Here is a 16245-nt window from a genome sequence, read left to right on the forward strand (position 1 = left end):
ACATTTGAGAGGGGCGAGTCCGCCATTTCCGGTTCTTTGAACAACTGGCCAAATTTCTGCTTGCCCCCTTGGGTGGACTGCTCAGCCTGCCCAGTGTCTCATGTTGTGCGCTGGGACCTTGCGTTCTGGCGTCCGTGGCACTGAGAATGCCCGCCCAGTGCCTTCACCTCCTTCTGTCTCCGAGGCAGAGTCTCTGGCACTCCCTGACCCTCAGATTTTTAGCATTCATCAGTTGGAATCACCGGCCTGATTTCTTCTTTGTCATTTTCTGTCATTGTGGTAGAATGTTTATTCCTATTTGGTTTTCCTGTTGAGTTGCTCTGACCTGTGTTGAAATTAAGTATTTTTTTCTTCAGCTCATCATATTTTCTTTAAGAGACCAAGAATTAAGAAACATTTTCTTCTTTCAGTGTAGAGGCCTTTATAAATTTCTTCCTATACCAAGCCTGAAGCAACAGCTTTGAAAGGACTGTTTCTCCTGTTCAAATAAAGGTGGAAGAATATGTTTTCATACTGAGCAATACAAATTTGTGGGCATGGTGGAAACATTTCTTATCTGGTTACCCTTCAAAACCTGGCCTTCTTAGATAGCACCTATCAGCAGTGATCCAAGTATAATTTTTTTAAAGTAATACCAGACTTAATGGAGAATATTAACTTAAAAATACCATAGGGGACATTTTATTATCTGTATATACTGTAATTTTAATAATTAAAAAAATTTTTTTAGCTTTTCAAATATATTAACAATTTTCAGTATTGTTTATTTGCATAGGAGTATGTACAAAAGATTTTTTGTTTAAAGAACTAGTTTACCAATATATGACAATAATAAGTTCCTTTTTAAACCTTTAGGTCAATCCAAATGAAATGCAGTTTTGAATAAAATGGAAAGAGTCTCTGGGTACCTGCCTCTAAGGGTTGGGGTTTTGCAAGTTGTTTACATGTCATCCCAGCCTGTTTTTTGTTTTTTGTTTTTGTGTTTGGTTTTTTTTTGTTTTTTTTGTTTGTTTGTTTTGTTTTGTTTTTGGTGGGGGAGGTAATTAGGCTTACTTACTTATTTATTAGAGGAAGTACTGGGGATTGAACCCAGGACCTCATGCCTGCTAAGAATGCGCTCTATAACTTGAACTATACCCTCCCCCCACCCCCAGCCTGTTTATTTTTTATCTCCTCATAGCTCATTGGCTAAGCAAAATGTCTCTCACTATTCATTTTCATAGTTCATAAATAAAGCCTCAAAGGATATAAAGGAAAAAATTAAAAAATAACTGCTGAGAAATTATTCCTGTTAACACAGTGTGCTGCTTTTCATAAGGCTTTTGTAGTTGCCACTACTTGAAAATTTTCGTTATCAGAGTACTTTGTGATTCTTAAGTGTCACACGTATTTGATTCCCCATTAAACGCTAGGGCATGCCTCAGCCAGTAGCCAGGGGTACGCTAGGTATACTATAGAATATGCTACTTTGTGTCAATCTCTTACACAGTTTAGGGTCAGAGCTAGTGTCAGACACACTAGAATTTGGGTGTAGTCACTGTCTTTTGTGTGTTTAAGCTGAAGGCTTCTCTGAGGTGGTGTGTTCTTTCTGACAGAGCTGCTGTCATGTGAAGAGCTACATTCGATCTTACACTTGGTGCTGCAGGCAGGAAACATCATGAATGCAGTAAGTAAAGTTCAAAGCGTTGAAAAATGTTGAATTTCCAACTCTATTTGTCTGTCTAAAGGTATATGCCTATTTTTTTTCTTCCGATTTGTCTTCTTCAGGGAGGGTACGCTGGCAATGCGGTAGGATTTAAACTGTCTTCTTTGCTCAAATTGGCAGACACAAAAGCAAACAAACCCGGGATGAATCTCCTGCACTTTGTCGCGCAGGTATGTGGAAGGGAGTCGTACAGAGAGAGAACAGATGTGAGATCCCCTGGAGGCAGTGAGGGCTTTCGCAGGGGGAAGGCGGCATCAGACAGAGTCAGGGAAGGGCATCAGTAGGAAGGTTTCTATTCGCAGATTCCTGAGCTGAGCTGCCCCTGGCGTTACAGGCCTGGAGGGGCATGGAGCGGGGGCTCAGGGGAGGGAGGCAGAGTGGTTGGTGAAGCCAGGTTATGAAGGATTCAAATCCTAAAGCTGGGGAATTTGGATTTCATGCTTTAGCAGTGGGGAGCCAACAGAAGTTTGTATACAGCATCGTGGCAGGACCAGGTGGGTTTTTGCTTCTAGGAAAATGAGGCAACGTAGAGGACGGCTAAGAGTGGGGAGAGAACAACAGGGCTACCTCCTGGTGGAAGTTGGTGCAAGTTGCTGGGTGAGATTAAGTATTTTTTTCAGAGTAATGGCCACCGGGATGGAGCATAGAGCCCAAAGGTTGACACATCCCTGGTGTTGAACTGGGTAGATTTCTGACCAGTTATATGTAAAGGGTGACGGAGTCAGGGCCATGAGAGGCTCACTTCCACTCTTGCCTCTGTGAACTGTGGGTTAGGGTGCCCTGCTGTTCACATGGGTTTGGGTTCATCACTTCCACCTTTGACTGGGTCTGCGTGACACCAAAATAACTAGTGACAAAGTGAAAGATCAGCCGAGGACAGTTCTCTCTCTCTTGTTAAATTGTCTCACATAGAGAGTCGTGCTGATTTGTTTTTCCCTTCCCTGAATCTCCTGGCTGTTTTGACAACGATCACGTAGCCAGAACTTAACCTGGGAAGAAAGTCGTGTTGCCTGCGTGTTTCAGGTGTGAGCTTCAGAATGGATCAGAACAGGGAGATTTTGACTTGTCCTTTTACAGGCTGTACTTCCTCAGACACGTTACTTAATCCTTAAGATCCTCAATTTCTCCATCTAATGATGAGGGCTAGTGAGACCTCAAAACTAGGTAATTAAGAGGGCGGAGGGAGATAAATCCATAAAGTGCTCATTAGCTCAGTGTTCAGAATCTAGTAAGCACTCCATAAATAATCCACACTGTCATCACTTGATTCTTCAGAAAACAGAGGGCACATTGAACTCAGTGCAAGTTTAAGAGTTAGTTTTCAGGATGTTAAAACCAGAAAATGTGTTGCTCACTGCGCATGGCCTGCACCACCTCCCAGCTGCCCCTTTAGGTCCCTGCATCACAGTGCTCTGTGTAACTTGGTCTCTGCCTGTGTGGGGAGGTTTCCCAAGTTCGTAATTGCTCCCTTCATACCTGCCTTCCTTGCACCCTCTGAACCAGCGAAGAATTCCAGCACCTCTGTGGCCTGTGTACCTCCTGATTAAACTCACTTTGCAAACTGGTTTAACAGCTGAAAGGATCTTGGTCACAGGCGAGCGTACTCGTAGGTATGGGTGGTGTCTAAGCAGGATATATTGGTTTCTCTTAGGAACCCAGGGCCCTGCTGAGCCCCACCTCCTTCCACTGAGTTTTCTTGCACATGAATAGTATTTCATGTCAGGATCAGTTGCTCAGTGTTTCTTCAGAGTAGAAGAGTTCAGGTAAATCTGGTAAATCTTACTAAGAATATGAGAATAAGAGTCCATGCCTCCAGGAATTGCTTTGAATATATCAAGCGTAAGCATGGGAACAGTGATTTCATGGTTCCTTTAAGCCCTGAGGAAATTTTATTATCTGTAATAGTGGATGAAATTCCAGTTCTATCCCCACATAGTGAGAGAAAATTCTGTTTTTGTTACAGGAAGCCCAAAAGAAAGATGCCGTTCTTCTAAACTTTTCTAAAAAATTGTATCACGTTCAGGAGGCTGCTAGGTAAGCAAGAGAATTGTGAAATCAAGGGTTTTGTTTGTTTGTTTTTTAAACTGCCTTCTTCTGAAAACTGATGAATATTTTACAACTTCTGGACTCAAGTTTGAACTTTAAAAAGTGTTGTCTTGTTGAACTCTCAGACCTTCCTTTCAGTTGCTTACAGAGGTGTGTATGCACCTTTGGAGTTTGGGAGTTTTGAAAAATTAATCTTTATTTTTAATCTAAAAAACCCTATTGTAGTCTATTCTAATAAATATCATCCCTGAAAAAAAATATATATGGATTAAGAACTTCAAATACTGCCACACCCAAAGATAGAGCTCAAAGAACACAGCCTGTTACCTTGGGAGTTGGTGTCTATCAGTCAGACTTCAGGGCCATACATCACTGATGCCTTTCAAAGAGAACGTGGTTCGTTTATTTCTATAGCATTAAAAGAAGTTGGAACCGTACCAAGGGCTGTGGGAGGATTTTGGTTTAAGTTAGTCACTCAACTTTGCAGAGAAAGCATCTCCCAAACATAAAGCTCTATTTACATCACTTTAATTTGCTTATCCTAATATAAATGTGTATTTTGATGTAGCTATAATCTGTGTATATGTGCTGTTTTGAGTTCTGTGTTCTTAATATCCAGGCATCAGTGGTAAATGTTCAGTAACTAGCTTTTCAAAGCAAAAAGTCCTGATTCACAGCAGCTGTTGATTTCCGTGGCGTAAATACCGTTGCCATGGCTGATCTCAAGCTCCCACGTGACGTGGCATTACTGATGCAGAGCTGGGGAGAGATACCCACACCCACAGCCACCTCCCGTGAGCTGGCTCCAGCGCCCACGTCACGTATCAGCCCAGCTCATGTCATCCACTCGTTATCTGAGGGACTCTATCCAGTAGGGCCAGCTGTGAACCATATGCATAAACACATGGACTGTAGCTTTTCGAGCCAAGCCCCGTCATCAGCCAGTGTCTCAGTGTTACTGACTGTAAACATCTAACCACAGAAAACATGTCTTTCCCAAAGTGAGGTTATCAGTGCAAAGGTATGAACAGTTCATAGTTCATATTTACAGATTACCCGTTCGCCCCCGAAAGAATGAGCCTCTTATAAGATGTAAACCGTGTTGGTTTTGAATTACTAGAAGAAACGTGTGGGAATATATTTTCCTCTTTGTAGGATGGAAATGTTTCTAAGCTATGGACACAGAAATAACACTTTCCATTTCTGATCAGAGTTAGACAGGTCACTTTAGCTAGATTTTGTCTTAGCAAAAAACTTCTTTAGTGAAGTTTATTTGTTTGAAAGGAAAAGAGGTATAAAGAGATCATAGATGGATGCCAGTGACCAGTGAAGGTGGAAGACTTTACTGCATAAAGAAAAGTTAGAATCAACAATGGAAGCGTGAAAGCATCTTGACTTATGAATTTGCTAATTGAATGCCACCTGGACTTAGGTTTCACCTCTTCGCTTTACCAGGCGACAGAAAATCATTCATGCCCTATTAATCTTGGCTTGACGTATGTAACAAAAGCCTGGCCGTCAGTCCTACCGTTTCTCAGAAGAATTGGGAGCTGTGTGTCAGTTCTCTCTAAGACACAGCGCACTGACTCTGGTTGTCTGAGCCATGTCTCCGTGTTGATGTCACGGTTATCAGCACGCGCTGCCTTGCTTTCGTGAGTTAGAGCTTTTGCGTTTGCGTTTAGTGGCCCGAGGAAAGCATCAGCATCCGAGTGCTGCCGGACTTCAGTGCTGATGGCACACAGGTGTTCAGACCTAGTTTATGACAAGCTTTACAGGTCCCCTGCTTTTAGTTATCTCACCAGCAAGACCAAAATTACAGCCTGCCTTCTATGGACCAGCGTGGGTCTTAAGGAAGGAATCGCCTCTTGAAAAAACATAGGAAGAGGCTCTAAACACAGAAGTGGGTAAACGTCACTGCAGGAGCTCTCTCCTGTTTTTCGGGTCTCCTTTGATGTACTTGCAGGACACATGGCCACCCTGTGCCAGCTGCGCACTCTCCCCTTTCTTCTTGCAGATTATCTCTGGATAACACCGAGGCGGAGCTGCACTCGCTCTTTGTCAGGACGCGATCTCTCAAGGACAACATCCAGCCAGACGGGGAGCTTTGTCAGCAGATGGAAGAATTCCTCCAGGTGTGTGTGTGTGTCAGGGCCATCCCTGTGATCTCCAGCAGCCTGGCCGAGGCTGGTTCTGCTCGCAGGGGTGTGTTCGTGGGAGCAGCAAGCTCCCAGGCGTAGTTTCCCCCTCGGTCAGTAAAAGGAGCTTGATATTTCAGTGCCCATTCTTTGCTGGATCAGTTTTTGGCAGGATGTTGAATATGGTCTATCCCCGAGGCTTTGGTTAGGACCTGGGTCTCTCTTTATCACTGCTCTGTCTGCCTGATGGCGCTGGTAGCGAACTGGTATCACGGATGGTGCATACACTTGGCAGCTTACTCCTGGCCATTCGGGTTTTGGTTCTCAAGCCCAGTTTAGGAGTTCCTGGCTCGCAGTCAAACTTTTGGACACCAGAACGAAGTTCCATCGAAATCCTGAAAGACACCTGAGTACTTGGGTGGTTGTTCCTTCCCCCGTTTTGCTGAAGACACAAGCTACGTTGTGGCATGTTTTAGAGCGAGAGCAGGAGGACACGCGAGAGCTGGGGCCTGTCACCACCCAAAGTGCATCAGCCCCGCAGGGTGTGTCAGGAGCTATTCCCAATAACATCAACAAACCCAGCAGCGTGGACGTGTTTGTGACAGCTCATTATGACTCACTAGTCACAGAGCCTGACATATATCTTTTATCTTCCTTGTTTAAAAAAAAAAAAGTGGCACCTTTTCGTGCTTCCAGTCTTCAGTGAAATGGTGTGCCGTTACCTGCCAGTGCTTTGAGACTGGTGAGCTGGAACTCATGAGGCCAGGCGCCCTCGGTGGCAGGAAGGGACGGTGCTCAGAAGGCCGGTCCAAAACCTAAGCCTGTCCTCGCTGCCTTGTAATGAAGCCTCATCAAATACCGTGAGCTTCAGGTCCCTTCAGCGAACTTTGATTTTGTTTGGCTCTGCTGGGAGTTTATTTTTCTTGTTAAACACGAGTTCTGTATTTTCTTTCAAATATTGCCAGCCTCTCACTTTCCCTTAAAAGTGCACAGATTTTTCTTTTTTTTTCCTCAAAGGGACACAAATCAAATGCCATTACAGAAACACCTAACAGGATCTAGGAAAACACTCAGCAGTAAGTAAGCACCTTGAGACAAATGGAGCAAATCCAGAAAATCAGGAAGGCTCATCCTACGGCGAGAGGCGGATTCTGAGTGTCTCATTTCCCAGTTCTTATATGAAATGTTAGTACCTTACGCTCAACAGTCGTACAGAAAGGCTCATGATGCAAAGCAGCTCTGTCTTAGCCACACCCCTAGACCGCTCTTCACAGACAACCTTGTTTTCACTCTCAGCTCGTCTTGCTGGTAGTCATTTTTGTCATGAAAGTAAAATGCTCCACACAGCTATTTAGTTTTCTCTTTGGAATTCGCTTTCTTTTTAAATAGGGAAGATACAATTTTTTAAGGTAAGTTAGACTTCTTTTTTTTATATTATTTTTTTTTAGTGGAGGTCCTCGGAATTGAACCTAGGGTGCTGGGAGGTACTAGGAACTGACGTCATGCATGCTAAGCACACACTCTACCACTGAGCTCTACCCACCCCCTCCACCTTACCCTACCCCCCCGTAGGGTCAGGCCCTGAAGGGCTGTGAATACCAGGGGGAAGCCTTCGTGCTCCAAGCCGTGGGTAACTGCCGTGGGTTTCCCAGCGGAACAATGACAGGAACACATTTTACAGCCCTGTTTCGGTATTTTGACCCTTTGGGGAGAAGAACCAAGTGAATTGGTTTGGAACTTCAGTCTGGGGCAGACAGGTGTGAGAGGGAAAGTTGAATCTGCTGCCACAACTAGCGATCTGTGATTCAGGCTTTGCCACTGTAGCTTTGGGCTTCTTCACCTGTGGCCCTAATTGTGAAAGAAGGGTTCAGAAACTAACTCCGGGCAAATAACTCCGGGTGCAGTGGTCTTTTTCAGACCCTATTCAGAATATTTCCCTTTCCCAAGTCCTCAGGTGACTGCAAAGCGCACATGTGGGCACCGTCTCTGTCCCCACGGCGTCCAGCGATGAGACACAGAGGTGGAGCGAGCTCCCATGAAGATTCTTGTCAAAGTCCTGTTTTTCTGCAGTTGAGCTGTTCTTGGCTGGGATCCACCTTTCCCCCCCGAGCAGGAATGACAGGCAGAGATTTATCCTGTAGTTAATGCCCTTCTCTCCATAAAGAAAAACACAGCGTGAATGCAAACGCTGCCTTGGGCCTCTGACTCAGATGGTTACTTTCTTTGGTATTTGATTTCCCAAATAGTTTTGGTTTCTTGCTACCTCTCAAATGTGTTTGGTGTAAGAAAGGGGCTTTTAAGGGGGATAGTGTGTGGAGTGGGTGGGAGGGGACGCGGTTTCTCGGAATTTCTCTGTAGCTCTGTGGTGGGTTCCCGCAGCCGCTCCTCTCGGCCAGGGTGGGCCGCCTGCAGCTTCACTGTGGCCCAGGCACATCCCCCACCCAAAGAGAAGTTTCTCAAATATAAGCCTTTTAAAAATTATCATCATGTGATTTCGTAGGGGCACATACTCCATACATTCTTTCTTCATATAAGCCCGTTATCCAGTGTAAAGAAAGCATCCCGAGACTTCAGTGTGACCCCAAAGACTGTCTCTACAGGGCTGAGACTCCTCCAGCCCGTGGCTTCCTCACTTCAGCTCGACACTCCTGTCACTGAGCTGCCGTCAGGGGCGTGTGCCTGTGCCCCTGGGCCTGGGTACCCCACCCCCAAAGGGTTTGAAAGAGCAGGCCTCTTCCATCCCCACTGTGTTGCCCCAGTCATTGAGTCTGCAGTGGCCTGGGAAGCTGTGTCATAGAAGAATTAGGAGAAAACCAGGATGTTGAGAGGATGGATTTGTATAAGGCAGGAGTTCCAAACCGTGGGTACCCACCAGAATCTCCCAGGGAGTTTTAATAGAAAAGTGGCGGGTCCACCCCAGACTACTGAAGGGCCTGGGTGGGGGGCAGGCATGGGCTGGAGACTGCACTGACTCGGACAAGAAGCCCTGGCTGGGCATTTACCCAGCATGAGGGCTTCAGGCCTGTGAGGGAGAGAGGACGACCCGGACAGAGCTCGTTTGGGGTTAAGTTTAGACTCCCTCTCAACGAGGCAGACCTCGGAATCAGACAACTTATCAATCCAAGTGGCTTCCGGGACCCTGAAGTAGGCTCTTGGCCAGTGTAAGACTTGGTTGTGAGAGAAGGAAGAACGGGGCAGACAAGGTTTCCTTACTGAGACCAACTGCACGCCTGTGTCTCGCTTCCGGTGACATTACAGGGGAACGTTAGGTTGGTGGTCTTCTCCAGGTCTCCTGTGGCTCCCAGGCCTCACCCAGGAGTTCACCTCACTTCCTTGAGGTTTTGTTTGGGGTGAATTATTCTCCTTTTAGCCCTGAGGGATCGGATGTGCAGGGAGCCTTCCCTTTTCTGAGACCTGAGATTGACCCCGGGCAGCAGGTGGCCGACCGTTCACACCTGCCGTCTGTGTCCTCTCCCGCAGTTCGCCCTGGAAAAGCTGACAGAGCTGCAGCGCTGGAAGCAGGAGCTCCAGGACGAGGCCCACACCCTCATCGACTTTTTCTGTGAAGACAAGGAGACCATGAAACTGGACGAGTGCCTTCAGATTTTCAGAGACTTCTGTGTCAAATTCAACAAAGCAGTTAAGGTACGGCTGATGGCAGCTCTGCGTCTTCTGTGTTTTGGGGATTTTTCTTTTTCTTCTTCCTGACCCAGCCCCCTGCCCGCGGTGGAAAGGTGGTTCAGCAGCTGCGCGGGGTCAGGGAGTCTGGCCCCGGCGGCACGGCTGGCTGGAGGTCGGGATGGCGGGAAGGCGCTCTGCCAGCTCAGCCCCGAGAGTCCCATCCCATCAGGGGTCTAGCGCTTGGCTGCCTCTGCTACTTTGCCACTCGGTCTGATGTCCTGAAAGCATTCTGTTTGTCGAGTTTATTTATGATGGCAATCACGACATTAAGACATCTCTTTGAGGATCCTTCCCTGCTCCCAGCAGACAGTTTCCTCCTTTTTTGGGAGGCCTTTTTTGCAGTGGGGTGATCGGAAGGCCCACTCTCACCTGTTTTGAGCACCGTGGCCACTGCCAAGGGTTGGCAGCCTGGGTCCCTTGCTGTCCTCAGCCCAAGCAGGCTCGAAATGCCCAAATAGTGAGGGAGCTGCTGCCGTCTGAGCACAGCAGCTACATTTCCTGCCCCTCAGCTTCCAATTCCAATTATTCCTGAGTTCACACAGAAGCCGGAAAACTCTCTGGGTGGCTTGGCTTTGCAAACAAAACTTTCATCTGTCAATTAAGAACAGAACAGCATCCCTTCATTTCAGGTGCTCACAGGGAACCAAATACCTGTGTGTCATCCCTTTCCCTGTATCTTAAGTGCTCATTTGTCCATAGCAGACTTTCCTGGAGAGGCTGGTCAAATGCCTCTCCAGCCCTGAGTGAGGAGCCCACAGTCAGTTGAATTCTCAAGCCTCCTTTCTCTGTCCAGTGAAGAGAAGGGGGCCTAGCCCGTGGCCACGTTTCATCTCCCTTGTCCAAGCAGTGAGGTCAGCAGGGGGAGGCGCAGTGGGTGGTAGAGGCCAAATTGGCTCTTTCTGAGGCTTTCACTCCCAGTCAGAGTTCTGTAGGCCCGTGAGGCCACCTGTGTGATGCTCTCAGCCCAGCTGTCCTGAGAGCCAGGAGCTGGCCCCACGCCGTCTGCAGGCAGCCATGAAAGGAGACGACCCAGGGTCCTTGGGGAGGCTGAGGCCAGAGCTGCAGGAGGGGCCCAGAGTTCTCTGCCAGATCCAGAGCCTCACAGAAACTTGGAAGGGAAAGTCCACTGTTTGAGGAAATTGATTTTCAAGCAAAAAGTGCTAATGATAACAGATGTGGGTTGTGCAATCCACACATTTATGTGTCACATGTATATTTATAGTGCAGGCAGCAAAATGTGCTTTGGTGTGTGCATTTTTTCTAGCTGGATTTTGTTGGGGGAGGCTGGGTTCTTGGAGCTGGGTGAAAGTCAGGAGGATTTGTAAAGCAAATCCTCTTCTCCAATTGTGGGAAGTGGATAGGGCACAAGGGACAGAGCCACCGTGGCATTTCTGGTGTTTACCAGGGAGCATTCAAAGAACACAAATTTGAAAGGCATCTCTTAATATCCCGAGTCTTTGCTGGTGCATCCAAATCATTGCTAAGTAGAATGTGCCGCATATGAGTGTGTGTGTGTGTGTGTGTGTGTGTGTAGATGTATCCATGCAACACAGATTCAGGCTCTCTCTTTTAACACCCATAGTATTTTTCCCTCTGCTGCTGCCCCAATAGCACTTTCCTGGAAGTCCTTTCTGTCTTGCCCTGCTTAAAAACCAAGTTGGGTTCCTCGGAGTTGAGGTTCCAAGCATGTGTGGAATCACAGCCCACACTGAGGGCACAATGCCTTACTGGACAGCTGGAAGGTGGGCTCAGGGATCTGATGACAACCTTAGACAGACAGTTGGGGCCAGGCCTAGGGAGCACCACCGGTCATCCCCACCTAGTTTTTGGGAGAATTGCACCCTGCAGAGCTCTGCACCACCCGCATGGATAAACACATATGGTCTCAGTGAAGATTGTGACCCAGGTCTCTCCTCCAGGCATGTATCTCAGTGGGGTCTTAGGGAAGCTGGCTCTGGACCTGCACTTGGGTCCCATGTGTCTCATGCCTTTTCCGGCCTCTCTCTACCCCTCCTTCAGGACAACCAGGAACGCCAGGTGCAGGAGCTGAGGCAGCTGCAGCGTCGGAAGGAGCTGGAGCAGAAGCGGCGTAGCTGGGCAGCTGGGGATCTTGGGTTTGGCCGGAGCAGCAGTGAGAATGATGTGGAGCTGCTGACCAAGAGGGGCGCCGAGGACCTGCCCCCTTTCCTGCACCCGAGGCCCATCAGCCCCTCTTACCGACCCCCCAACACACGCCGCTCCCGCCTCTCCCTGGGCATCTCTGCTGACAGGGAGCTGCTGACTTTCTTGGAGAACTCCACTGGCAGCCCCGAGGAGCTCAAGTTCAACAGCTTGCTCGGGAGCTGCCCCTGGCAGGCCCCGTCCCCAGCCGCCTGGATGGAGCCTGGAGAACTGAGGGACCAGGACTCCAGCCAAGCACACAGACCTCTGGCCTCGGAGGGTGAGGAGGTAGCCCGCGACCCACCTTCGGCTTGGCAGAACCAGATCCTGCCCTCCCGGCCTGAGGCAGCTGCCTTCGCCTTACCACGAGTTCGACACAGCGTCCTCCGAAAGAGGAACAGTGAGCCGGTGGGCCTGGGTCCGAAACGGTCCCCTCCACTCTCGCCATTGGCTCTAGGGATTAAGGAGCATGAGCTGGTGACGGGGCTGGCCCAGTTCGACCTCCAGGCTCCCAAGGGCCCGGAGGAGACGCCTCGGCTGACAGTGAATGACTTGAGCCCAATGGAGCTGGCACCTCTAAGGTTTGGAAGCCCGCAGTCTCTGGGTGACGGCAATGGCAGCCTGATGCCCGTGGACAGAGGTGTCCAGGAGGGTCCCAGTCCAGCCCTGGAGGTTGGCGGGGCTGCCTCTGATGAGCCCAGCAGTGCGGCTCAGGTGTCTGTGGGCAGCAGCGATCCTGAGAACAAAGATCCTGTGCCTCTGCTCTACATCTCGGACACCACCGACTGCTCACTGACCCTGGACTGCTCCGAGGGCACTGACTCCAGGCCGGAAGTGGGGGACCCGGGGGAGGGGGCCGACGGGGAGGGTTCTGTGTCCTCTGGGGCTGGGGAGGCGGGCGGCAGCCAGGTCTCCTCTAACCCCACTTGCAGCCCGCCCGGGGTGGCCCCGGCTCCCTGCTCCCTCTCTGGGAAGAGCGAGCCCGGCTGCAAGGGGGGCCTTGCCAGGGACAGACCCGCCAGAGGGAAGGATGTGATGGCACCGAAGAGGAACTCGCTCAAAGGGGCGTCGGCGTCCCTGTCCTCAGGAGCCTCCAAGGCCGGGGCTGCCCCGCGGGGTGCCGGGGCGATCAAGCCGGTGCGGGTGCTGACGGCCTCGGAGAACGAGAGCATGCGCAAGGTCGTGCCCATCTCGCGGGCCAGCCGCGCCCCCAGCTCTGGGAAGCAAGCCCCTCGCGAGACCCCCGGCGGCCTGGACGCACCTGCGCCCTTATCGCGGCGCAGCGCCTCCAGGGGCACCTCGGACGCTTCGCCTGGGAGGCCCTCTACGGGGGCCCGGCCTGGGAGGGAGCCCTCCTTGCTGCACAGGAGCTCCCTCAGGAAGCCCAGCGCCAAGCCTCTCCGCAGCGTCCTCCGGCCGAAGCCCGAGGAGGACAAGATCTGCCGCTCGAGCTCGCAGGTCCCCGAGAGCCCCGAAGAAGGGCCCCGGTCCCCGCCTGCCCCCAGGGTGCCCCGCAGCCCGGCCAGGGTCCCCAGCTTCGCCCGGAACACGGTCGCCTCCTCGTCTAGGTGCCTGAGGACTGGTTCCCCCACTGTGGCCAGAGCCCCTGGCCTCACCCGGACGATGTCGCAGCGGCAGCTGAGGGTGAAGAGTGGCCCTGAGGATGCCACGCCCAAGGACAGTGGCACCTTGCGGCGGGCCGGCAGCGCCCGCGGCCCCCGGAAGGGTCCAGAGTCAGACGAGGGCCCCGCGGCCAGCACCGAGGCCCGGCTGAAGGGCCGGGGGGCCGGAGAACGGGCCTCCCTCCGGCTCAAGGACGCCAACCGGGCAGCCCTGGGGAAAGTGCTCCATCCTGCAAGGAAGTGATGGGCATCTGTCCTCCCCTCTTGCTTCCTGGGGTTCAGATGACGAAGACTGAGTTCTGTGAAAGGCCAACACCGAATGTCTGTTCCACATGTCATCCACTGGGACCACCTGCAAATGCTGTGTCACCAAAGGTGCAGCCCTAGAGGCCAGGGCCCAACGCCCGTGGCACTGACTCCTGCTGCACCGACGTTCCCCAAGATGATGGACTGGCATGTCTGCACCCGGCCCACAGGTGGACCCAGAGAGCCCCGTCCCCTAAACAGACCACAGAGACCCATGAACGACTCAGACAAGGAAGATGACATGCCTATGTAACGAGTGAAGATTTTGGGCCAGTTTTTATACATCAAAGACATTTTTTATATTATAAAATCAAATGTTTTGTTTTAGTTGGTTCTTTTTGCAGCAGTGAAATGCCTCCCAGGGGAAAAATGATGAAGGTGTTTTTATCTTCTTGTGTTCCCTGGCCTCAGGGTTCCACCTGCCCACACACCGTCCATTGCTGGCAGCTGGACTTCTGCAAGCCCTTGGGTGTTCTGAGGTTGGCTCCATCTTATTGAAGTCTCTCTGCCTTGCTCGCCTCTCCCTGCTGACTTTGGTGAAGGTTTGCGTGTGAACAGGAGGGAGAATGAGACTGGTGGACAGAAATGGGGTGCTCCCGTGTTTTAGAGAGGCTCCCTGGGCAGTGGGACAGGCCTCCTCTGCAGATGAGTGGCAGCCCCTGGGAGAATGCTGGAGCTTCCAGAATTTAGAGGATGCCATGTTTTGATGGAAGATCATCAGACTGTTCAGCTGAGCACATCTTTCCGGTTCTGTGTTTTCTCACTTGAGTGTCTGTTGTGAAACTGAGTGAAGGCTGCTATGACTTGTGTTCACTCTAGTTAAGGGAATAACAAGCCCTTCAATCTCCCAGTCTTTCTCCTTTACTAATGTGACCTGGAGCCTGGAGACAGTCTCTCTCTCTTTCTCAATAATACTGTTTAATGTTGATGCCTGTTCTTTGGTACAGTGGTTTTAAATCCTGAGAAAACCAGATCAAGTTTTCAAAAACAGAAAAGAAAAGAAAAGAAGTTGCTTTCAGAAGATTTTATATTCTCAGGAAATTTTGAAAAACAGTTAGGCTTCATTCAAAAGAAAGGGGAAAACAGTGCCATTTCTACCCAGTGCTGATTTCACTATTTCCCTCTGACTAATTGGGAAGTGGGGGAATTCTTGGCACTTTTTTGTTATTAAAAAATTGCTCCTCCCCCACTTTTTTTTTTTCCACTTTTGGTCACTTATCAGTGAAACTTTGTTTCAGATCTGATAGTGATAGATGGATTTCAGCAAATATAATGTATTTGTGATGAATCCATACGGTTGATGTTACAGTCTTCCTCCTGTAGAGTGTTTGTTGCCTTCCATCCCAATTAATTGGAAACTCTGAGCTTCCAGTAAATCTGCTCAAGTGAAAAGATAAACTTTATGGTTGAAGAAGTAAGGCACCTAACCACAAAACCTCTTGTAAAAATAGCCCTGAGAGGTATTTCCAGGGCTTCACAAAGCTGGTTATGAGAATCCTGAGCCATTTTTCATCATCTCAAAAAGCCTAAAATATCGTGTATTTAATCATACAGACAACAACATTAAAAACATAGGGCCTGCAAAAAAAAAAAAAAAAAAAGGTCAAAATGTGTGGATTTGTGGGTAGTGCCAGGGTTGAGACCCCTTGATGGGACCCTAGAAACCAGGGTCCTAGTCCCTGTTCCATCACTGATGCTGTGTGGCTTTGGCAAGTCACTCCCTCTCCTTTAATCCTGTTTCCTAGTCTGCAGAGGTGGGGGCATGGCCCTGATGATGGCCTTCAAGAGTCCTGCTGACTCCAGGAATCCAAGTCATCATAAACACCCGAGGACCCATCTCTGCCTGGGATCAGCTTCCAGAACTAACCTCCAGCATCTCCACGGTAGAGGTCTCACACAAAGGCCTGCTTAGAAGAAAGCACCTTCAGAATGAGTTGTTGCTTTGAAATCTAATAAGCTGAGGTTCCTAAGAAGTGGTGTTTTGCTTAGCCCTGTGGACAACTTGTATGCATCTGTGTGAGCAGGTGATCATTCTATTACCTTTTATTGGTAGTAAGCTTGGAAAAATAATTTAAGTGTATAATGCAGAAATGTAAATAAGTTTCTATATAAATTTAAGATGAACTGAATGTATTTAAAGGTCCATTTATATGTTCTTTTATGTAACGTGTAGTTTAATAAAGTTCCTGTTTATGGGATTGGTGTCTTATCCTCGCTGCTTCTGTTGGGGTGTGCGCGTGATCCTGGCGGGTGAGGATGTCATCTCCTGCACAGCGAGAAGGCGGGATGCAGGAGTTGCCAGAGGGTTGGGACAGAGCAGTCCTATCATCAAAAGGCTCACTGAGCCAAAATTAGGCTGTTGATGTGTGTCTTCTTGGTAGCGCAGTACCTGCAGTTAACTGAGGGCCTGGGGAGCGGGCCTCGCGCCAGACCTGCGGGGATGCGGGCATGCACCAGGCACGCAGGCCGCGGATGGAATGTTCAGCACCCGTACTCGCTCACGTTATTCCATGTTGTGGGCCAAGCTTTGCGTAATCTCCGTGGGGCCGGCAAGTCTGGATCTGCTCCTGGGTGTCCTCATGTGTTTTGG

General features: G+C 49.5%; 1 protein-coding gene across 7 annotated transcripts in view; it reads left to right on the forward strand.

Moving 5' to 3' along the window:
- Positions 1 to 15853, forward strand: part of FHDC1 (FH2 domain containing 1) — a 39850-nt gene extending 23997 nt beyond the window's left edge. For all 7 annotated transcript variants that reach the window (XM_032465079.1, XM_032465075.1, XM_032465068.1 and 4 more), the window contains 6 exons: positions 1596 to 1666; positions 1768 to 1875; positions 3669 to 3739; positions 5766 to 5883; positions 9367 to 9531; positions 11587 to 15853. In XM_032465079.1, coding sequence (XP_032320970.1) covers positions 1596 to 1666; positions 1768 to 1875; positions 3669 to 3739; positions 5766 to 5883; positions 9367 to 9531; positions 11587 to 13593 — 2540 coding nt within the window. In that variant the 3' untranslated portion in view covers positions 13594 to 15853. The remainder of the gene's footprint in view (positions 1 to 1595; positions 1667 to 1767; positions 1876 to 3668; positions 3740 to 5765; positions 5884 to 9366; positions 9532 to 11586) is intronic.
- The last annotated feature ends 392 nt before the right edge of the window (positions 15854 to 16245 follow it).

The sequence above is a fragment of the Camelus ferus genome, chromosome 2 (assembly GCF_009834535.1).
Source record: "Camelus ferus isolate YT-003-E chromosome 2, BCGSAC_Cfer_1.0, whole genome shotgun sequence".
NCBI classification, from domain to species: Eukaryota; Metazoa; Chordata; class Mammalia; order Artiodactyla; family Camelidae; genus Camelus; species Camelus ferus.